Source organism: Rhamphochromis longiceps, linkage group LG3 (assembly GCF_057381845.1).
Source record: "Rhamphochromis longiceps isolate RC_006_pf linkage group LG3, R_longiceps_female_GT1.1, whole genome shotgun sequence".
In the NCBI taxonomy this organism is placed as follows: Eukaryota; Metazoa; Chordata; class Actinopteri; order Cichliformes; family Cichlidae; genus Rhamphochromis; species Rhamphochromis longiceps.
Window position 1 is genome coordinate 48537583 of NC_140559.1, and position 23371 is coordinate 48560953.

At 42.6% G+C, this 23371-nt stretch overlaps 1 protein-coding gene across 1 annotated transcript in view; it reads left to right on the forward strand.

Annotated features, from left to right (window-relative positions):
• Positions 1-23371, forward strand: part of LOC146675123 (glucosidase 2 subunit beta-like) — a 191053-nt gene that overhangs the window by 118799 nt on the left and 48883 nt on the right. Inside the window, exons 11-12 of the mRNA XM_085400177.1 lie at positions 16313-16382; positions 17990-18079. Coding sequence (XP_085256303.1) covers positions 16313-16382; positions 17990-18079 — 160 coding nt within the window. The remainder of the gene's footprint in view (positions 1-16312; positions 16383-17989; positions 18080-23371) is intronic.

Consider the following 23371-nt stretch of genomic DNA (forward strand, 5'->3'; position numbering starts at 1 on the left):
CCCAAACTCCACCAACTGGGACTTAACTCCTCTCTGTGCAACTGGATTGTGGACTTCCTCACTAACCGTAGACAGAGTGTCAGAGTGGGTAAGAACACCTCTTCCACCCTTGTGGTCAACACCGGTGCCCCTCAGGGGTGTGTTCTGAGCCCTCTGCTATACACTCTCTTCACCCATGACTGTATTTCCTCCTGCGCGTCCAATCTCATTGTTAAGTTTGCAGATGACACTACAGTGCTCGGACTTATATCCAACAATGATGAGACAAACTATAGGACAGAGGTGCAACAACTAGAGTCATGGTGCCACGACAATAACTTGGTCTTAAACACCAAAAAGACCAAGGAGATCATTGTAGATTTCCGGAAGAGGGGTCATAACAACCATCTGCCTCTCTTCATTGGCAGTGAGGCGGTGGAGAGGGTGAGCAGTTTTAAATTCTTGGGGGTAACTGTGACCGAGGACCTGTCCTGGGGCAACCATATCACCTCAGTTGTACGGAAGGCCCAACAGCGCCTCTACTACCTGAGGAGACTGCGGAGCGCACACATTCCCAGATCTCTGATGTTGAACTTCTACAACTGTGCCATCAGCAGCGTTCTGACGTATGGATTTCTAGTGTGGTTCCCCAGCTGCACCAAGGCCGATCAGCAAGCACTCCAGCGGGTGGTGAAAGAAGCTGGCAGAATTATTGGAACAAGTCTGCCAGAGATCAGTAATATCTTCCCCACTCGCTGTCTGAGGAGGGTGCACAGTATCCTGCGGGACCAACATCACCCTGCGCGCCACCTTTTCCATCTGCTGCCCTCAGGGAGAAGGTACAGGTCTATACAGGCCAGAACATCCAGACTGGCCAACAGCCTGTATCCACAGGCTGTGAGGCTCCTGAACTCTCTGCCCCCCTCTCACGGACAATAACCATATCCAACTTCTTAATAGCAATGAACTGGTCTGCATTAGTGCATCATATCTTTATTCTCTTCCCCCTCCTGCCCCCCCCCCTCTTTCTTAAATAGATAACTATCATATCTGATATCATATCTCACAGTACAATAATATTGAATGGGTTGCATTGTTGTATTTTGTCATGTTTCTCAGGTCTTTGTCTGAATTTCTACGAACATTATTGCTAAGGATTGTCTTATTGCATTGGAGTCACACTGGGTTAAATATGTACACTTGGGTTTTAAGGGGTATTTATTATTTTCTTCTTTTTTTTGGGGTTGTATGGAAGCCCCAAACGCAATTTCATTGTTCTTGACAATGACAATAAATAAATAAATACTAAATACTAATAGCTTGTAGTCCAAGTGATTAAATATTTATTCATGAAAATGATAGACAAACAAAACTGGTGTCATTTTAAATTGAATTTAAAGAAAAGGTTCTTAAATCCCCTTTTCTTGCACCTCTTAGGTGCGAGAAAAACAGTATTTCAGAAGACAGTTTTCTTGAATTACCTTCAGGAAAACGGTGAATATGCCAGCATGCAGCATCTCAGTAACAAGATGCTCATCAGAAAGCATCAACCGCAGCACAGCCCGGCTCAAAGTAAGAGATGATTGCTTGATGAGACACTGGCTTGGCTATCTTTATCTGTAACCATAAGCAGAGACAACCACACACAGAAGCTCACAGGCAGTTTGCGCCCAAATTGTTTTGGGCACCTGTCATCCTCTATTATAATTAGCAAGTGGACGTCTAAATAATTGCCATCAGGGCTGTGGCTGCTGTATCATTGTTGCCCCATCCCTCACCTTCAGTTGCAGTATTATTTAAAGGGCCGGGACGCCTTCGCAAAGCACTGCCTTGAGCAAAGTCTTAAGCTGTGTACTCAGTCAGAGACAGCATCTGGAGCACTGAAAATAATTAAGTGACACAAGAGGGTTTGGTGTTGGCTTCACCATTTGTTTTGTCCACACTTGTCCCTCACACACACACACACACACACACACACACACACACACACACACACACACACACACACACACACACAGCATGCATACGCGCACATACAGGCAGCTTTTGATCATAATTGTGACACTGCCAGGAGAGAAGGAGGTAACACGCTCATCCCACTGGGGTTTGAGGACGGTTGTAAAAGTAAATGAGGCAGATGGGTCTGTGTTGGAAAAAAGGGAAAAAGCCCCTTTGAGGAATAAAGATAGAATAGTTAAGCTAAAGCACTTGTGTATTTTGAAACTGATGACTGGCGCGGTTACAGAGACTTAACATGATGCAAAAGTTTAGCAATTACATAATCCCGCATTAGCGTACAAGCCTAGGACTTTCTACTTTTACTGTTTGGCTCATAAATCAATAAAGTGTAGCCTGAAAGTTCTCCAACACTGATCTGAAAGCTGGCCGGTGTATGTCCATCCTGCAAAAATATCCATTTCTGCTCCTGCTGATGAAAATGCAGGTGCAGTGTCATCATCCTCTCATTGTGTGCTTTTGTGAGAGTGTGTCAAAAGCGAGCTCGCTGCTATAAAGAGCTGCGCTTCGGGGCTGGTGAGAGCTATCCCGGAGTGTATCGCCAGCCGTTGCGTGACGACTTGACTCACACTTGTCGTTCTTCCCTCTTCCTCTTTCCCCCTGATTAGACCGACCGATGCAGCGTGCAGCTAGCTGCGTGTCAGGGCCGCACACACACATGCAGTAGCACACATATAAATGCATATAGCTTATTTGCAAGAAGCTGTCGCCTGCAGGAAGACCATAGGTCACCGGGCTTGTCTGCGTCTACTCCCTCCCCCTCCTCGGGCACGTTGGAGCTGGTGGAGCTGCTGCTCGGCAGCGCCCTCGCTGTGCTGATAGTGGCCTCGCTTGGATTAGACAGTCATTGATGCTCAGTTTAGTCCAACAGCAGCTGCTGCCTCTCCAAACCAGCCACTTTCCAGAAAAACATCTCCCGGGCTTCTTAATGCCAATCCCCCATCCCCTACCAGAAAAACGCACACTAACACCCCCCTTCCCCCATACTCGCTGTTATTCTACAGGCTACCTCTGTCACACTTGCAGCTTCTCTTTGTTGTTGCCTCAGTTGTCTCAGTTGTGTGCGCGCGCATGGTTTGCCTCCCCTCCCCGCTCGCCTTTTCGTTCACAGATTTGTCTGACATGTCCTGAAAAAGTCCCCTTTGGAGGGACGTTATCACAGCACCGCTTGGAGTGCAGTTGTGTCTCCAGAAATGACTCCCTTTAAGGACAGGATGGCATTTTTTGCTGTTGTTTTTGTTTATGTCAGACGCAGCCTAAATGTTCAGGTCACATGTGGTGTGACTCCAGAAGTGTCTAGACTCTTTATCTGCAGTGACATTATATTGTGAGTGTAGTTCAGCGAGTTGCGCGGTCTGTTTTCCTTGGCGTGTGCTCAGCGAGAACTCTCCATGGTGCTGACGTAGACGGTTGCAAACTGGCGCTGTCCGTGGTGCTATCACTACCCGGCCTGTTTCAGTCGGTCTTTGCTGAGCTGTAAGCTGACTGCGTTCGCTCTTGTGGGCGCCGACCTTTGTGCTACTTCATCTGTTTCTCACAGAGCCGCAGTGCGATCCGCAGTGCTAATGCTGCTTGTTCGGGGCCACTCTGCCGATTGAGCTGCCCAGTAGCCACTTACAGCAAGCAGAGTCTATGTCTGCCACAGATTATAAACTGCTAACTGCCACTCTGGATGCCTTTTTTTTTTTTTTTTTGCACCCAGCTCATATCCTGCCAGTTAAATGGGTATCAGTTAGCAGATTTGCCACTGCTCTAGCTCCCACACTCAATCTTCATGCAGGAACAGTGGTGTTTTCCTGAGGTGTCAGTGGGATTTTCTTTGTTCGGTACTTCGGCTCACTGCGGGCCGCGGCAGGGGGAGTGCCGCTGACAGTCTAGCAGGGCGCTGCGGTTTCGGTTGACCACATTTCTGCACCATCTCCTCCTGTGTGCTCCGAGCAAGTGTGGAGTTTTCTCCAAAACTACACAAAACTTCTTTTCTCCTTAGTTCAGATTAATACTTGTGTTTTTGACTGGCATTAATTTACAGCATTAGTCATCTTAGGGCACTTTACATTACATAATCTGATGGAGGAGGGGGAAAAAAAGGAAGATTCCCTTTTAAGCAAGCACTCGTGTTATCTTTATTAAATCTGGAAAAACCACTAAGTGCAATATCTCTCTTTCGAGGGCACATTGACTCATAATCCTAATGTAATACATATTTCAATATGTTTAAAAAAAAGCCTTTGCTGTGACAGGCAAATGATTTTTATGAACACAAGTGAGTACATTTCCATTATTTTCACTGGTTCCACTATTATAGCGTGCTGTGGGTCACTGGGTAGTTTTTCCAAGTGGTTTTGGCATACTAAAACAGCAGCTGTTGCTCTCCTGCTCTGGGTGGATAATAACTTTGCTGTGCTTTCTCTGCCTAAAACTGAACCCTAACCTAGTTTCATATTTATTGAAATAAATATAAAATATATAAATAAATAAACACGAAACTCTGTTTGTTCCCAGCCATCAATAATGGGGCAGCTATTACTGTCACACCTTCACCTCAGCCAGGCCCTGCCTGAAAAAGGTAACCTTAATGTAAATGCATCATTTTGCGCTGCAGCTGTAATTGTGGATATAAATAACAATGTGCTAAAAATGTCGGCGTTTGCCTGCAGTGGAAACAAACATTTTTGTTCAAAACATGCTAATTTGTTACCCCAGGCCCCAGACACCCAGATGTAACTTTAGTCTCCAGCAGTGTTCGCTCCATGGCTATGACATTGCACTCTGAAATAGATATGAAACTATCAAAGCATATACAATCACCATCTATCAGACAGCCGACCATTCGTGCTTACATCCACACCAACAGTCAATTCAATTCAATTCAATTTTATTTATATAGCGCCAAATCACAACAAAAGTCGCCTCAAGGCGCTTCATAGATACAGAGAAAAACCCAACATTCATATGACCCCCTATGAGCAAGCACTTTGGCGACAGTGGGAAGGAAAAACTCCCTTTTAACAGGAAGAAACCTCCGGCAGAACCAGGCTCAGGGAGGGGCGCGGCCATCTGCTGCGACCGGTTGGAGTGAGAGAAGGAAGACAGGATAAAAGACTTGCTGTAGAAGAGAGACAGAGGTTAATAACAGATATGATTCAATGCAGAGAGGTCTATTAATACATAGTGAGTGAGAAAGGTGACTGGAAAGGAAAAACTCAATGCATCATGGGAATCCCCGGCAGCCTACGTCTATTGCAGCATAACTAAGGGAGGATTCAGGGTCACCTGGTCCAGCCCTAACTATATGCTTTAGCAAAAAGGAAAGTTTTAAGCCTAATCTTGAAAGTAGAGATAGTGTCTGTCTCCCGAATCCAAACTGGAAGCTAGTTCCACAGAAGAGGGCCCTGAAAACTGAAGGCTCTCCCTCCCATTCTACTTTTAAATACTCTAGGAACAACAAGTAGGCCCGCAGAGCGAGAGCGAAGTGCTCTAATAGGTCAATCCGGTCGTTAAGTCTGACGTCACTAGCCGTGTCTGGGTCTAAACTCTGCTGCAGGTCCATATATCAAACGATCACTATGGCATTACTGAGAGTTGAAAAACTGTCTAAAGTCTTTCATCTTTAATAAAATGATCAGCGTTCTGCTCTACCAGGTGTAACAATTGAGTTTAACATCCAGGCATCCATGAAAACGGAATTTATGACATTTAACGGAGTTAGAAGTTAGCAGGGAGTTAGCTCGCTAGCTTCTATCTAAATACAATATAGCATGTCCTGACTGCGGGGTTCTGGAAACAAATTAAAACGTACAGCTCTGTTATCACTTCCAACATAAATGAAGACAGAAAACTAAACAGCAGTGACGTTTGTAGGGTTACTGAAGTTGGGCTAGCTGGTATATAATTTTGTGCTACGTGACCGCTAGCGACACAGCTATGTTAGCATAATATAAACAAGCTAACTTTTTTTCCACTCGATAAAAGTTAACGTGAGTGTTCTCGGTGGTCAGGAACAAATGTAATCGCATGGCAGGATGCTGTAAAAGGACCAAACTTCAGCCAGGAGAACAACTGAGATAATCCATCCACAATACGAGGTTAGTCATTCATATACTGCTGCATGGGCTGGGCTGTAGCTACATCCTAAGGTTTTAAAAACTGAGCTTAAATAAATGATTAGCGGTAATAAAAGCCAAGGGAGGTCAACAGTGATCACTGATTGTTTTAGGAGCTTTTTGAGATTAAATAGAAGAAAATACAAAACATTAAACATGTTAACAACACAAAAGCCATATTAAACGCAGACTACTTTAGACCCGGAAGTAGGATTCGTCACGTCATCACTTAACGACCGGATTAAGAATCACCAGTTAAGCTAAAAAGCATCCACACAGAGCGACCTCAGCTGCTCAGTGGATTCAAACCCAGAGCCACTGCTCCACCACTGACCCTGCTTTATTTGATCTCATCTATATGACCTCAAACACTTCATGTCATCACAAATGTTTAACCGAGCTTGTAAACAACCCAGATCTTGATGTGGTTGATCTTAGCTTACATCAAGACACTAACTTTATTAAATGTGTGTCATGTTGTTGCTCTATATCCCAGATTGATGGTAGTGGAGATGCTGCTAAGACAAGGTGGTCTACCTTGCACTGTGGCAATACTCTCGGTGAGCCATCCTCCTTCACCTCCTCCTTTCAATTCAATTACAGTTCAATTCAATTCAGTTTCATTTATATAGCAGCAAATCACAGCAGCAGTTGCCCCAAGGTGCTTTATATGATAAGGTAAAGACCCCACAATAACAGAGAGAAAACACCAACAAACTAATGACCACCTATGAGCAAACACTTGTCGAGAGAGGAAAGGAAAAACGTCCTTTTTAACAGAAAGAAACCTCTGGCAGAATCATGCTCGGGCTCAAACTTTGTATCCACCAAGTGACCCAACCAAAAACTTGGAACAACCACAATCTCAGAGAGAGCTTTCCACACGACCTGCGAAAACTCAACAATCACCCGTTACGTGACCTCAAATGCGTGGAGAGGCTTTTCTGACATCCTCAGGGCGCGTGAAGTCACAGCTCTTCGATCCAGGGTGCTATTTTTGTCAACTTGTTTAGATGTTCGCCCTTAGTAGCTGTAGTAAACAAATTAGCTTAACATATAAGAGTACTGTGAGGCAGGGTTCACTTTGATCTAATTTAGAAAGGTTGCATCTACAGATATGAGGGCGTCGCTAAAAATAGCAAACTTTCACGGGCGCGATAAAAGAGAGAGGAATATGAGCGTGTTTGGACCACATACCTACTGAAATCTAGAAGACTGTGTTCTTATTAAACACTAACAATACCCGCCAAGCGCTCTTCTTTAGGTTCGTTATTTAACATTAATCGCGTGTTAGAGCCACGGGCATAACAGCTCTTTATATAAATTGCACTCCTACACTTCAGTCTCCCACGTGCGAACGCTTCACAGTGTCCCTCGGTCCACGCTGGGGTGACCAGTTATTTTATTTTCATTTTTTTAAAGCCAATGCGTCTCAGCACTCTCAGCAAATGAATTGGCTTGTGAGGCAGCTGAGGTTCAGTTTGTGAGAGAGCAGAGGGCTGATCTTAATTTAAGGGTCTGTTCAGCACTTCCTATATTAGATGTGAAATGTTAAACAGAATCAGAGGGGAGGATGGGTTGCCTTCGCGGCGACCTCTGACCCCAACCGAGGTTGACGCGTCCTTGAGGCGTAATTGTCTCACCTCGAGTGCTCGATCGACACGAGAGAGGAGCGGGGTGGAAAAAGTGCACCGGGCTTCCTTTCTGCCATAGAATGAGTTACTACTGCGTTTTTCTCCTCTTCTTCCATTAAGCTGTCGAGAGGTTGAAACGATTTGCCTCTCACCCCTCGCTCGGCCTCGCCCGTGCGTTTTCATAGCCACGGGAGCAATGTATTGGACTGCAACCGTTCGAGGGATGCACAAAATTAGCCCGTTTTCACTTATCAAATGTTGGAAGTCTGATTTGAGCAGCTGCCAGCTTTCTGTCTCTCGTGTTGTCTGAAATAGATTTTTTTTTGTGTGCTTTCCCAGCTCCTGAAGCTAACCGCGTTTGGCACCATACCAAGATGATCCTGGGTAAAGATATTTTATGAGATGGTGCAGACAAGTGCTCTCCAGTGTGCAGCCCCAGTTATGTCGAGAGCTCTCTTTTGTCTGCTCGTACTTACTTGTCCGTCACACATTTACTCCATTCCCTGCATTTCCCGCCTATTCACGTGACACGACTGTTTAAGTAAACATCCAAACGTCAGCCGTTTGCATTTTTGACGCGATTTGGATGCTTGTTGATGTTTCTGCTCACATTTCGGTGAGCAGAAACTTGTGAAAGCCCAGGTTAATGTGTGTGCGGAGTGGATAAAAAGACCCAACATCGCCAGGTCCTGAATATTCCTACGACTGCACAGCCACCTATTGAAGCGTTTTCCCTCAACAGACGGTGATTATCACTTGCAAAACCATCAAACGGGTGGATGTTGATTTGTACATGGGAGTCGCATGCTTCCTGCTATTACAGGATGACAGATGACAGAGTTACCCCGGAAGGGGACCAAGTCATGAGCAGAGGAGACACAGAAGTAGGTCAGCTCCTAGGCGTTTGTTACATCATACATATTCATAAACAGCACCCAGTTGTTACAGAGCGAACTCACTCCACACAGGCTGTTTATTCTGTTCATTGGGCCCCCTTCTCCGTTTAAATGTTAAACAGTGATTACGCATCGCCGTGATTATGGGAGCGCCAGACCCTGATTGCTGCATTTAAATGCACTTAAGCGCTATTATACGAACGCTATACTATCAATATCTCGTATTGTAAAACGTGCTGTGCATTTAACATTTTTCTCGCTCATAGTTTGGTGAGAAGATTGACCCCACTGTCGTGGTTTTAGCTGAATATGAAGCTGTTAACCGGACGCTTTCCTCATTTCTGGTTCTGCAGTTTTACAGTGACAGAAAAAAAAAGTCCTCTTTTTGGTGATAAACTTGTTTGGTTTGACAGTGAATGCTCTAAAACTACCAGGAAAGATTGACTGCTTAGCTGATGCGAGCCATTAAACTAGGCAATGCAAAACCTGCTTCCACTTCAAGCTGTCCAGGACTGTTAATCCAAAAACCTTTATGATTTTAAAGGAGACCCCTTCTGCTCATTCCCAGCTCTTTATTTTTACTTTTGAGTATCCTCCTGGCTCGTACTGATTCATTGCTCAGAAAGAGCCAGGAGTGGAAAAACTGCTGTAAACTGAGTGTTTAGAGCAGCGTGAAGCTTTTGGCTCAAAGGGCTACTTTGCCCATGTTAACCATCAGCAACCACCATTGTAGCAGAATACGTATACAAATATATGACAGGAAACGCAGCAGGCCTATTTGAATGCATTAATTGTACAGTTGTACATTTTAACCATTTCACTCGTGCGTAATACTGATTGTGAGAGCAATGCTGTCTAATAAGGCTGTGCAATTAATGGGCTTCTGATTTCAATTAAAATTTCTGCCTTCCACCAATTAAGGCAATATAATCAAGACAGAGCAATTATTGTCCCACAGTCTGTTATGGAGTACTTTTTACACACTTCCTTTCTCATATCCATAAAAATCAAAATTGACTCCCTGCCAGGCTGTGCTAGGTTTACTTCACATTCATTTACTTTATTTATGCAGTTGAAGTGTAATAAAAGTTTAAGGAAATGCGCTAAATTATAAGGACAATTTTGTTATTTTGAAAAGGTTTAATAGCTAACAATCTCATTATGACCCAAATAATTGTACAGTAATTATGATTTTTGCCGTATTTGAGCAGACTTGACATTTAAATGCCTCTTGGCTTACCTGGTTTTGTACCTTTGTTTGATTCTTCTACTTATAACTTAGAGACTTTTAGGTTACTGTGATTTAATCTAAGTGTTATTGGTCTCATCTGTCAAACAAGGTCATTGCCTTTTCTGTATATGGACTGATTGTGCTTACTTAACTCACAACAACTCATATATTAACTATGATACACTAGGTGTTAATAATAAACTGCTGCAATCGTCTTAGCACTAACTCGTGCACAGTGTTTACGGTTACATTAAAGCTGTAAGTCGATCTGATCCATTTATATTACATATTACATATTGTTTAGGTACAGCAGATAATGCAGCTTTACAGTTAAACATCTGACTGCCTCTCAGTCATCAATCTGCAGTGTTGGCTTCAGTCGTTTGGTATGATGACAGCTGGCCAGTGAATGGATCCATTCTTAATTTTAGTACGTGCTCGCCGTGACGCTGCGCCTGTCCTTCAACCACTGCGGAGGGAAAAAAAGAGAGGTGCAGGAGAGTGTGGGAGAATGAATACAAACTGAGTCAGTCACAAGGCTATGAATTGCACTGATAGTTCAAAACATGATGCTATTTCTGCCAGCTACTGTTATTCACTCAACCCTAATACAATCAGACACTCCAACACAACGATTATGCAGGGGGCGAGACTGACCTCTTCTCAACTCTCAGCAGCCTGTGCTGCAGTTTCACAATCATTTGTGGGATTTGGACGGATAAAGAGAGAGAAATATAACGTTTAAAAGTGCGTTTCACTTAAACTTATAGTTAAAGGCTTACAAATGTTAGCTCTGCACGCTCTGTGCGCGATTAAAATGCAAACATTTGTTCAGGTTTTTTTTTTTTTAATTAAGCCATGCCTCTCTTATTACCTTTGTTGAATTAACTTTGATAACATTTTCACTTCAAGGAAAACAGAGTAATTTGCTCCTCTAGACGCTCGCGTTCAATTCCAGCAGGTGGCTATTAGTGCTATCACAGCCCAGCTGACGGTATCTGAAAGGTCTCTTGTTCATTGTTACAACCTGCCATAAACATTTCATTACAGGGATCCTCAACCTATATTTTCATCCTCCCCTCTCTGCAGTCAGAACGAGTTCTTTACCCGAGCAGAGAAAACCGAGAAAAATGGAGCTCGGAGAGAGGGGGAGGTAGCGAGGGTGACAGGAAGACTCTCAGGAGCTCAAGCTGAAAATATTGAAGGCGAGGAGAATGTTAAAGTCAAAATGAAAATACAAAAAAAAAGGTTGGGGGGGGGGGGGGGGGGGGGGGTTGGATGATAGATGGCGGGGAGCAAAAGAGGTTATAAAGGAAAGTAAAAAGGAATCAATGCCAGAGCTTAAGCATGCTGCCAGTCTTTATTTTGAAGAGCAGACTTTTACAGACAACAAACTCCTACATTCCTGCCTGTTAGCCGAGATAATCTCGCTGAAGGTGCCGGCTGCTCGCGCGAGCGCGGGGTTCAAGGGTGGCCTCGCTGCAGCGCCTTTGTTTTGTTGAGCCCGGCTGCAGCTCGCATGCTGCACCGGCTTCTTTTCTTAGAGCTGCAGGAGAAACGCCTTGCCTATTGATCCGCTCACATGTAAACAAAAAATCTCCGTTCTTCTGGGCTCAAGGTACGAATACACGGGAGAGTTTGGTCGGAAGACTATACTATGCAGTGCGTTCCTCCTCTTCTATTTGTGTACACGGCCTCTGTGATTTAACAGCCCCTCTTGACAGCTCCTAGTGAAGTACAGCACACTTGCTGAAGTGGAAAAATGTCAGTCACCGGTCAGTTTAGCTTCGATTTGTATGTTTTTCTATTGCAGAGAAAGCTTTTTTCCCCCTTTTTCTTACACATTTGTACCCATGCGTTGCAATTCCTAAATTCAGACTTGCACTTATGATGCAATTACACCCATGTGATCATGTGACTGCTGATCTAATCATTGCAATAATTAAACCTGAGGTCTTTTCTGCGTACTGTACGCTGGCTTCAGGTGATGTCGGGCCTGACGGGTGCAGAAACCGTTCAGTAGGCTTTGTGCTCCCTGTGTTTTCTGCTCTGGGTGCTTCTGTACGCCTGGCTGCTTTTCCCCTCCTCTCTCCATATACAACTGGGCTGCGGCAAGGGGGTCAAATGTCACCCTCTCGGGATTCTGCGTCTCCTTTTGTCATTGCTGAGCTTGATGATTGCTGCGCGTGTTTGTATGAGAGAGAGAGAAACAGGGCAAGAGATTGTGAGAGTAGGAGCAGGCTGAGAGACCGTGCTTTGTGTGTGAGGCTGCGATTTTCTGAAAGAGTCCGAGGGGTTTGGGGGTGAGTCAAAGTGAGATCTCCCCATCGTGGTGCTATAAAAATAGCCATTACAGCATGGTAAATCACAGCTTGCCTCTTAGACACATCACATCTGTACTAGGTTTGGCAAGAAATAGGTGCTGAGGGAATTATGTGTGTAGGGGTGGGTGGATGTGTGTGTGTGGGGTGGGGTGAGGTGAGGTGTGTGGAGGGGGGGGGTCTTCATGGGCAACCAGCTGAGACCACATGCAAGGAACATCCTAATTGGTATTCAGGCCAGGGCTGTCACAGCTTCTCACACGCGGTCCTCACTGCATACACATTCCTTTCTGTTGCCACGGCGCCGGGCCCCAGAGAGTTCCTTCGACGTCAGAGACGAACCCGTCCACTCACAGAAACCCCAGTAAATCCCCGTGTCCATCAGCACTAGTCAAACGGGAGTCTTGTCACTTCTATTGTCTGCCATCTTATCTCCTTTTCAGCTCTTCAGCCCCTTTTGTTCATGCTCAGTCAGAGACACTATGGTTTACTAATTAAATGATTCCCTTACACTTTCACTGGGGTGTCAGCGCCTCCTTAAACAGACCCCCCCCCTCCCCAAAACGTAGTTGGTGGCTTAAATCAAGTATTTTATATGCACATCACACGTTTGTTCAAGGCTTTTGGAAGCTATGAAATATTATTTCTGTATTTCTACAATTTGGGAACAATATGTTTTGGGTATTTTTAATAAAAATTTTAAACTTTTGAGATGTTGTCATGGTGCCCATCAGCCCATCGTCACGTTATTTTGGGTTTTACCGACCGTTTTATGAAAGGATCCGACTGGAACTGAAACCACGTCCTGATAAATTCACTTGTAGCTCGAAGCCAGTGAGCAGGTGTCACTTCACATTAACATACCTGCCTACTTTCAAAGTCTCTGGGTGTTTTTGGAGGAGGGCAGGTGGTGTCGAGGAGTTGCGGACGTGTGGTGTGTTTGTGTGTGTCTGTGTGCGAGTTGCACTTTCTTTCACTCTAAGTGTTGCAGTGCAACCAAAAGAAGTTTGTTGTTGTCTGCAGTTATTTTAGTTATTTTATTATCGTAGCATGAAAGTAGAAGTTATTTGATACATTTTCACAAATTTTCCAAACAGCCCATTTCTTTTCCACAAGAAAAGGAGGTTGGTAGCACGTTGAAATCTCTTTTTGGTACTTTTGATAGTGTCTCTGGTCTTTTCAGTGTTGAACTTTTGGTTCCAGTTCACTTTGTATAGATTATTAAACACTGGCTCTCTTCTACAGTGTGTCTTTGTCCTGTCCAGATCGACAAAGGATGAAGATAAACTGTGCCAGAGGCTTCATCCTGTAAAAAGGGAGATTTTCCTTCCCACTGTCACCAAGTACTTGCAGGAGGTGGTCTGATTGTTGGGATTTCTCACGATTATTGTGGGGTCTTTTCCTTAGAATATAAAGCACCTTGAGGCAACTGTTGTCATTGTTTGCACAACATAAATAAAACTTGTCTCAGTTTTGCATCAGTAATTGATGGATGAATTTCCTCCAACCTCAAAACTCTCACTTCCAATCGCATTCTTCCTATGAAGGATAAACCAGTGTTATTCCCTGAGCTATTCAAGCAAAACGGTCCTTGAAAAGGGGAGAGAAGATCTTTTCAGGGAAAAGATGGGCTTTGTTTCAACAACATCCTAAGTGGAACCTAAGAAGATGAAGTTGGGTTCTTGGAGATATTATATTTGAGGCTGATGTTGCATTTCCTCGTGGCTCTTGAGAGAGTTCTGGAAACCTTCCCAAAAAGGCTTAGAGCAATCAGCGTGTCTTTATACAAAGACAGACATCTTTAAACATGTGACTAAGCTATCATTTCCATGGGAGGCTACAAACTCTTAGGGGCAGTTGACAAATAGTGACCTCAGACAAGGTTATGTCATAGTCTGTTTCATCTTGATACGTTTCTATATGATGTATGTGTATTTTAGCTCCTTATTTTTGAGTAGTAATTCAATTTCTATGTCTGCCTGCTGAACAGAATTAGCTTTTTCTTTACTGAGTCCATTGTGCTTGTGTGTGAAGTTGTATGTGTTACCTGTGGTATTTTCCCTTTTCTATTTTGTTTCCAGGGAAACAAAAATGTAATCCAGCCTGACAAATGTGAAATAGTATTTTTGCACCAACAAGGTGATTCCCAGGTGTTCAACCAGAATGGCTTGTTGTCCATTATGTCCATAAAAAAGTTTGAGGCAGACAGAAGGAGAAGTAGTAGGCTTAAAAACCTCTCTACAGTAGTTGAACAATATCTGAAAGTCATGTCCTTAGAGAAAAAGAAAGATAGCAGACACAGCAGATAAGAGATGTTTTCTGAATTCCCATTTTGATATAGTTTTGCTATCACATACTTAGTTGTGAGAAAAAAACTGATGTGACATGGAAGAGTGGATCTGAATTAGAAACCATTTGCTCATTGACTAAGGAGATGTGTTTGACATGCCACGATCAAGATATATAAAATATATTTAAGTTTTCTTTTCAGTATGACGCAGAATGAACGACTAAGACTATCAACTGAACAGGAACCTTTTGCAGGGGTCAAATCAGAAAGCCATATTCCCATAGATTTCTATCAGATTGAAGTATTTCCAACCATAATTGTCGCCATCACGGGAAAAAATGAAGCCCATTGGATTCATTTTTCCACCTAGAAAGCTATGTCAGTGTCTTTTTACTGCCTGTGATCTGGTCCAACAGTTAATCCATCTACTGTTCACTGAAGCCTCATCAGAAATGGTGTCAGTGGAAGGGTGGCCATCAAATTATGTCCTTAATTTTAAACTTTGCCAATATCTCTTTTATCCAATAAAGTTCAGTTATTTTTGTACAGCAAAATGAGATTTTCAACCATACAGAATTATCACTAAAAGCTGCACTCTGATATGGGGTCAAGTTGGCAGTTACTGTAGTGGTGCATGTTTGTATTATTCCCAGAGTATTTTAATGTATTTAAGAAAATACTAATATTTTGCGTCCCTGTGTCCATACAATATTGCTAGGCAAAATATCGTGATGCTATACTGTGTTGATTTCCCCCCCCCACTTTTACGATGATGCCTTCAGAGGTGTGTAAATGTCAATTATTTAACCAGTGCTCCACACAACAGGATGTTTTGATCATGGTCACGGCAGAACCTGAGTGTCTTTCAGGTTGATTTTTTGTGTGTGTTACAAAGTAAAGTCACTAATACCTGCAAGGTGCAAATTACAATAAATAAGTTAACAATAAAAAGTTATATCAGTGTCATTAAATGTTTATCTCCCACTATTGTTTTGACAGTTCTCTTTTGTGCACTATGTTTTACCAGGTCACATATTGGAAATGTAACATTCAAAGAACAAAAGGTTTCTTATTTAAACTTTACAATTATCCTAAAAGATAATGTGAAAAAAACCCTCAAATTGCAGAATACAAAACAGTAACCTAAATCCAGATTGCGCCGATGTTTTGGGCAAAATTATGATATGCACTGAAACCCAGAGGAAGGTATTGTCTATCCAGTTCTATTTCAACATGTCTCATACCTTTCTTTAACACATGGCTGCTTTCGGTGAAAAACACCTGAAAAACTGACAGAAAGAAAATCTAAGCTATTCATTAGCGAGGATGCTGAAGCATTTTGCTGCAAAGTAACAGTAACATGATTGAAAGGAGAACTCCGGAATGTGAATGTGGAATTAGACATACACCACTGTGAGTAAGTGGTAACAAATACATTAATTAATTATATTTTTATAGAGAGATCAGCCACTTTAGGCAGATACAAACATGTTGTTTTTCATGAGTTGAATTATACTTCATCCTGATTCTGTTAACACTCATTTTTCCAGAAATTCTTGTCATACTTGGAACATTTTGGTATGATAAAGTGAGCTACCTTTGCTGCTCTAACACTCCCTCTGACTTCTCTTTCCTCCCTGTCTCAGTTAGCACAATGTGAAGAGCCTAATAAGCCTGCCTGTTGGCACTTAGCGCACCTGAAAATAGCATTTCCCTGTTTACGCGCAGCACTGCTCTTCTCACAGTCTTAGATCCACCAAGAGCCCACTGTTTGGCAACACACAGCTGCTGAGATGCAACAACTCTGCATTGTTAATTTGTCTGACCTTTTGTTTTATCTAGCTGCAGAGTGGGAGGCGACCAATCTGAAGAAAGTGGAAGAAGCTTACGAGACAGTCAACATGGAAATAAGGTGAGGCTAAAAAAGAAAGCAACAGAGGCAGAGGTTAGCGCCTACTGCGGCATACGTGTGGCTAAATCCTCAACATTTTGCACTTTTTGCAGATGAGGCATTTGCCTCTCACAGTTTTTGTTTTTTGATCGCAAGCAGGAGCGTGACTGTAATTTCACCAAGCCTTAAAATAGACTCCATCCTTCTGTGCTAACATAGTATGGAAAGAAGCACTGTGGTGAATATGCACTGTGTGATACCTAAGGCTAATGCTAATGAAGAAAAACAAACACTATTGGCTGTCTTCTGTACTCTGCTGGGTGGTCTTCTTCTGACTTAGTGTGAGCAGAAGAGTCTCCGTCTGGCTGGGAATTACCCACAACCCTCTCTGGCTTTTTAAAGAGAGAAATTGCAACTACTTTTTAGTAAAGAAAAAAACGATTTTATAGGATTCATTCTGCTCCTTGCTCTTCTGTCATGCTTACAACAGCTGAGGAGTAAAATCCACGCACAGTTTCTTTTGCTCCCTCTCAGATGTTTTCACAGAGCTCAGAGCCAGCCAGCAATTGCTGATAAGTAGCTTCTGTGGCCCTTAGGCCCCCAAACTGTTCATTACAGTAGGGAGAGAGGAGTGCCAACTACAGAGGTGGCACTTACCAAAAGGTCAGCCTTTTTTCCCCTCAACCAAACACTTGCTTGAGAGAGGAGGAGGAGGGTGGATGCAGGGGGACAGGAGCTGGCATGACTTCATTTGTTCTAATTATTCATTGTCCACCTTGCTTTAATTGCCTCTAGCCAAATTACTCACTGTCATTTGTGTTTGAGGACTCGGATGTGATTTTCTCCCCCGTGTCCCGGCCTTGCGCATTTTTCTCGTTCATACCTTTTAGAAGTCACATGATATCGAGGTCTACTTCTAATTAGTCCATACATTTTGCGCTGAAGAGAGCAATTTCCACAAAAATTGACTCTGCGCGTGAATGTTACGACCCCTGCCCCGCCGAGAATCACACGCGCACACGGTTACGCAACCCACAACGCTTTCCTGACCCCGAATCGTCCCCCTACCCCCTGCCTTATCAACCTCAAGCGGAACAATCACCCTCCCTAAACATTTGTTAACCCCATTAGCAATTCTGGGTTATGAATATGGAAATGAGGGCCTGTGTGCTGTTAGAGATAGGGCTCACTTGCCTTATTTGCGATTAGCGAAGAAGAGCAGCCCTTACTGGCTCGGATAATTAGAGACACTGCATAGAAATGGGCTTTAACGGGCCACCTCATCAGCACAATATCTGAGACGTTAGTCGCTAGAAGGAGCAAGGAAAATAAAGCTACTTTGTCAGCACAGTTGTGAGTCATGCAGAAGTTATTAAAGCAGCCTGTCAGGGAGTGACAACAAATTGAATTGAAGAGTGTTGTCTTAAAACATAAAAAGGATTCTGTTCAGGTTTAGTTGAAAAATTTTTTTCATGGATTTCTTCTTAAATGATTTGCTTAAAAATACCATGAGTTTTGTTGTCTTTCCTGATGGAACTGAGGAACTTTATGTAATCTGTATTGTAACTTCCAAAACTAGCTTCAGATGTGCTTCTGATCTGTGTTTCTGTTTATTTTGGTTTCCTCAGTGACTTACAGAAGAAGTTGGCCATAGACTACGGAACAGACTGGGAATTTCTGTTTTTGAACGGCCAGTGTTACAAGCTGAAAGTATATGAGTAAGTACTGACAGACCTGGAGTGCTTCTGCCTTTTCTTGAACAGTCATGTGAAAAACCAAGTGCAGCCTAATGTCATCTTGCTTTATCAGTCTCTCACATTGTTGTGGAGGGATTTTGCCCCACTCTTCCTTACAGAGTTGCTTCAGTTGTTCTTTGAGTTTTGCGGGCGTTAGTTAGCATTTGACCTTAAAACACTTTGGTATTCAGAGGACTTCACGGTCGACTCTGTGAGTGCAAGATGTCCCGGTCCTGTGGCTGCAAAACAAACCCAACTCATCACACCTCCACCGCCGTGCTTTACAGTCGGTATGAGGTGTTTGTGCTGTTATGCTGTGTTTAGTTCCTAACGTGGTGCTGCACATTATGGCCAAACATCTCCACTTTGGTCTCGTGTGTATTGTTTTTATATTGGAGTCTTTGGGGCCCCAGCTGCCAATGGGTTGAAGGTGGATTTTAGATTTTGTCTAGTAACTTTTTAAACCGTGTGCCTTCTTTTTTATTGTTGGAGGCCTTGGATCAGGGTGAACTGAAAGCATCAGTGACATAGAGTATATGACTCACGTATTGGTCTTTTATATGACCATGCTCTAATGTATGAAAACCAGACTTGGTGCATAGATCCGTGCAACCTTTTACAAAGCACAAAATGTGCACCGTGCAACCATTTTTAATTGTAATAACGTTTCCTGCCAACGAAACGAAGAATCGTTTTATCTGGTAACAGAAAAACAAACTAGCTGTCGTTTCATCCTAAGGCTTGAGCCTCAAGCTTTATTTTATCAGTGTCGACACCAAACGTGGCATCCCATCCTATGGTTGTCCTGTCAGTGCTTGTAACATTTTGTAACACGATTGAAACAAGGTGTCATTGCACCTGTGCCGGTTGTATCTGTTTGGCCTCTGCAGTTAAAAAGCTCAAAGCAAACGCTACATATTAAAAATCACGTTTCGTTGTTGCAGCGCACTTGTCACGATTAAAGGCTGTTACTTGAAACATTAAAGCCTTTAACACTTTGTTTTTATTACTTGTGTTTTACCTCTGTGCCTCAAGTTGAGCGTAAACTCCCTGGATGTGGAAGTCAGTCTGTTTTCAAGAGAACTCGCAAAAATCAACTTCTTGTCTTGCACAACTGTATTAAAACAAATTGTGTCTATAAGGAATGTGAACCATCTCGTAAAGATCTACCATTTAAGATTGATAATTTGTGAGCTCCAAGTCACCCTGGAGAAGCCAAGCAGCTAAATCAACTAAATTTAATCAACAGAATGAGCTTCTTTTACTCTCTCCTGCTGCATCCCTATGGCCCCTGCTGGGGTAGAATCTGTTCTCCTCAGGATTGCTTGCCAGCTGGAGCTTTAGAAGTCTGTGGGTGGTTGCAATTTTGAAAGAAAATTATCTGAGATCTGCACTAAGAGATCTGCACTGCGAATACATTTTCAGACATCCTTGGAATCAGTGGTTTTCCCATGCCCTTATTCACCAGTGTGATTTGTTTGCTTAGTTTGCCATTTAGGAGGCAAAATCTGAAAAGCAAAGATGAACTTCTTGCATGTACGCCAGAAGAAGATTCGTCTCAGGGTTTTTACATTACATGATAGTTTTACATAACAATATTTCACACTGCTTGAAAAATGGTTTAATTTCACGCTAAAGGGATGGGAAGGTGGCTCCTATATTATTTATTGAGCTTTACCACCGGAGATCCAAAAGAGCCTAAATGACCAAAAGACCAGCCCGAATAAAAAAAGACCAATTTTTTGATTGATGTTTTGTTTCCATTACAATATTATACTTTAATGTATAATATTGTAACGGAAACAAAACATTAATCAAAAAATAGTTAAAACAAATTACAACATTGTATAAAAATGACAATCATCAACTCAAACACTTGGTTCTAATTAAACAGAAATTTCTATGAACTTGTAAGAACTGTGTAGGACATGAATCAGTCTGTGTCAGATCCTGAATCTGAAATTTCCACTGAAGTCACGGGTAAGTGGAACCAAGATCGAGGCAGTTTGCTGTTTGAAGTTTGCAAAGACGGCTACATTGTGCCAGTGGTAGTTCACTCTTTGCAACATAGTAGCTGTTCTAAACAGATCTTTCAGGTTTATTTTTAGTCTGTTATTTGCAGTTGGTGTTTGTTCTGGGAAAGATATTGCAGACTGAGCAATAATGCATTTCTAATGGGGGCCTTTCTTAAAATGACTGGTCCCAGTAACAAAGGCGCTTGTCGACTCAGGAATCGAGGGAAAACCAACAACACACCCGGCAGAACATTATGTTATTTACACGGGTGCACATAAGTGGTCCGCATGTGCGCATTCGCTGTCAAAATTAAAGACGCGCACCAGATAAGAAGTGCAGCGCGCGTTTGCGTCCATATAAAGGCTGTTTTTGTCCTAGAGTGGGATTTTCACGGCATATTCTGCACCACATCTCTGTGCGTTCATCATTTGTTTGAAGCCAGCTCACCTCCTGCAACCACTTGTCTGAGAATACGTGCTTCTTTTGTGGTTCGGACTCCTTCTGACATTTCTTTGGAGGTGGAGGAACACCAAAGTAATTGCTTAAAGGAGCTTCTTCGACATCTTTAAGAGTTCTAAACAAATGTCTGTCCTCCTCCAGAAAATCTTATGTATGCAAACACGCGTTGCAACTTCTTATCTGGTGCGTGTTTTTTATTTTGACAGCGAATGCGCACCTGCGGACCACTTATGTGCAGCCCTGGTTATTTAGCTCGTCATATTGCAGCCACAGAAATTCTTTTGTCCATGAAACCATAAAGCTGCACTTTCTTTTTGCCTTATAGTCTGATTTGTCATAACCTCTCCGTTTTGTGGTAAGCTTTTCTTTGGCTGTCACTTCTTCACCCTGACCTGTCTTATTTGGCTCAGCAGAACTAAAATATATATACTGCTGCTTTTACACACGGACTCACATAAGCTCAGCGATTCTCTGCGCGATCAACCTCTCACATGTTTAAGCTGCGGGAGATTTCACTTGTCATGTTTGCATAGTAAGCTAACAATTAATAAGACGATGTCAGAGGAATTGGTGCGCAAATTATCGTCACTCACCAATCAGTGCTGTCGCTCTCTATACACAGTTCGCGCGATTGCAAAGTGAAAGCAAAAAACAAGCGCAAATTCAAACGCGACTTCAATATGTCACATATTGACAGTGGCTCACCGATGCCAATGACATAATTACCCAGCTACATTTCCGAAAGAATGCAAAAGCATTGACATATATTTTTCCTTCCTGCGATAGCCCAACGGGCAGGGAAGAGAGAGATTTTGGTAGCCCGACTGGAAAAATCGCTAGCCCCAGGACGTCGGGCTAGCGATTTTGCGAGCCCTGAAGACATACGTGAAACAAGCCATGGGAGTTTATGGAATAGGCGATTATCAGTCACATAACACCCAAAGGCTGTATGGATGGTATCATTTTTTAGTTGCATAAAACAGCAAAGGTTGAAGGAACAAATGAAAAATGTGTGTATTTCTTCAAATTAATCTCTAGTTGCCTTTTAGTAATTCTACGATCACTCAGCTTAACTGATTATACTGTTTGCTGCAGCTAAAATAACATAAAAAAATGTAAATTAATTAATAAATAAGATCATCCACTTCATGGAAGCCGCTAATGCTACTATGCTAGTAGCATTAGCTAATTACCTAAATTACCTAAATTTTACTTGCTGTATCCTCAAGTCACAGCATTAGTTATTTTTCTTATTAAACGTACATTTTGAAACCTGTCATGTTTGTTATGCCTAACGTCGACTTTGCTGAAGTAAAATAAATGTTCCATGTTCCATGTTGTACTGTATTGGGTGTAACTAGCTCTCATCTCCAACTAAAGATCATTATTTTATGCGTCTTTGACAAACATCAGCCTGCGACCTGTAGTGTATCATATGTAGCCATCAAATTCATGTTATATCTTTGAGCTATTCTCATTAAATATATATCATCTGCTAACATTGAAACGCCTCAGTGCCATTATCAGTGGCAAAATTATCAGTACCGGTAAAATAATTTCTGCTCCCACAGCCAAAAGAAAGATGGGACGGATTATTTTTGCTCATATTTTGACTCCAATTCTTTGCACATTTATCAAGTTAGCCTATTTCTCTCAGTCTCACACCTTCAGCCTTTTGCACAGAAACCCACAGTATGCTCTCCCTGGCCTATTGGCATCTTACATTCTGTTATTTTTCATCCTTGAAACCACCGAAGAGCACAATATCTACTTGCGTCAACTCAGTTGACCTACCAGCACCCTCTCTCCAATGTACCAGTTCCCCTCCCTGCCCCTCTTTATCCTTGCTGTTTGCCTTGAACTGTGATCCTGAAAAGACATGACATTGACAGACACATAAACCAACAGCTTTCTATAACTCTCCCTCCCATGCCCTCAAGTAGCAAAGCTACAATTCCTCTCCAATGATGGAGCAGAATAACACACTTCTCTTTCCCGCTTCTTGATCGTCAGTTGAAACCGTCTTACAAGCGCCCTCCCTGGTGTTCAGATCTCTCACATTTGATTAAATTGCTCCATCCTTTCTTGAGTGGCAGCCAATATCGAAGATAAGTGCCCGAAGCCATAAAAGTTTGCTGTGCTGAAATGTTGCCTGTCTTTAATATGACTAATAGCTGTGCATTATTTAAATGGATGGGATCCAGTTGGTGCTTGGGCGGGGTTTGTGTAGGGAGATGATAGCAGTTGATGAGACGACCCCATTGAGACTAAACTGTATAAACTGGATTTGGTCACGCTCGTATGTTGCATTCAGAGCTTGTTATTAAAAGTGAGTCTCATCTGTATTGGAAGGTGCCAGCTGAGATTTCTGCTTTCGTCTTTGTAAACGTGGGCCCTCTTTTCTTTCTTTTTTCCTGAGACCTCTGCATCGTCGCCGCCTTGCCTCATGATTGTGTGAATCGCTTGTGCAAACTAGGGCTTGAAGGCCTTTCTTGTTTGTCCCTATGGGAGAAAAAAATATATAATTACTTTGATTTCAAAGTAGGTGAGAAAAGAAAACAGTCTTTTGTTGTGAAACACTTTCAAGTGGAATGATTAACTGTGAGATTGGAAGCTAAATGCTGTGTAGTAGCACTCTCCACATTGCCTTCTCATCAGTTTCTCTAAAGACTCTAAACAAAACGAATAAAAGCTTACAAAGAGAACTTATTCTTGCTGCATTATCATTTAATGGCCTTTATTGCTGCACTCCCAAGCCCCTCTCTCCATACCTGAAGCTCCTCTTTTTATATTACATCA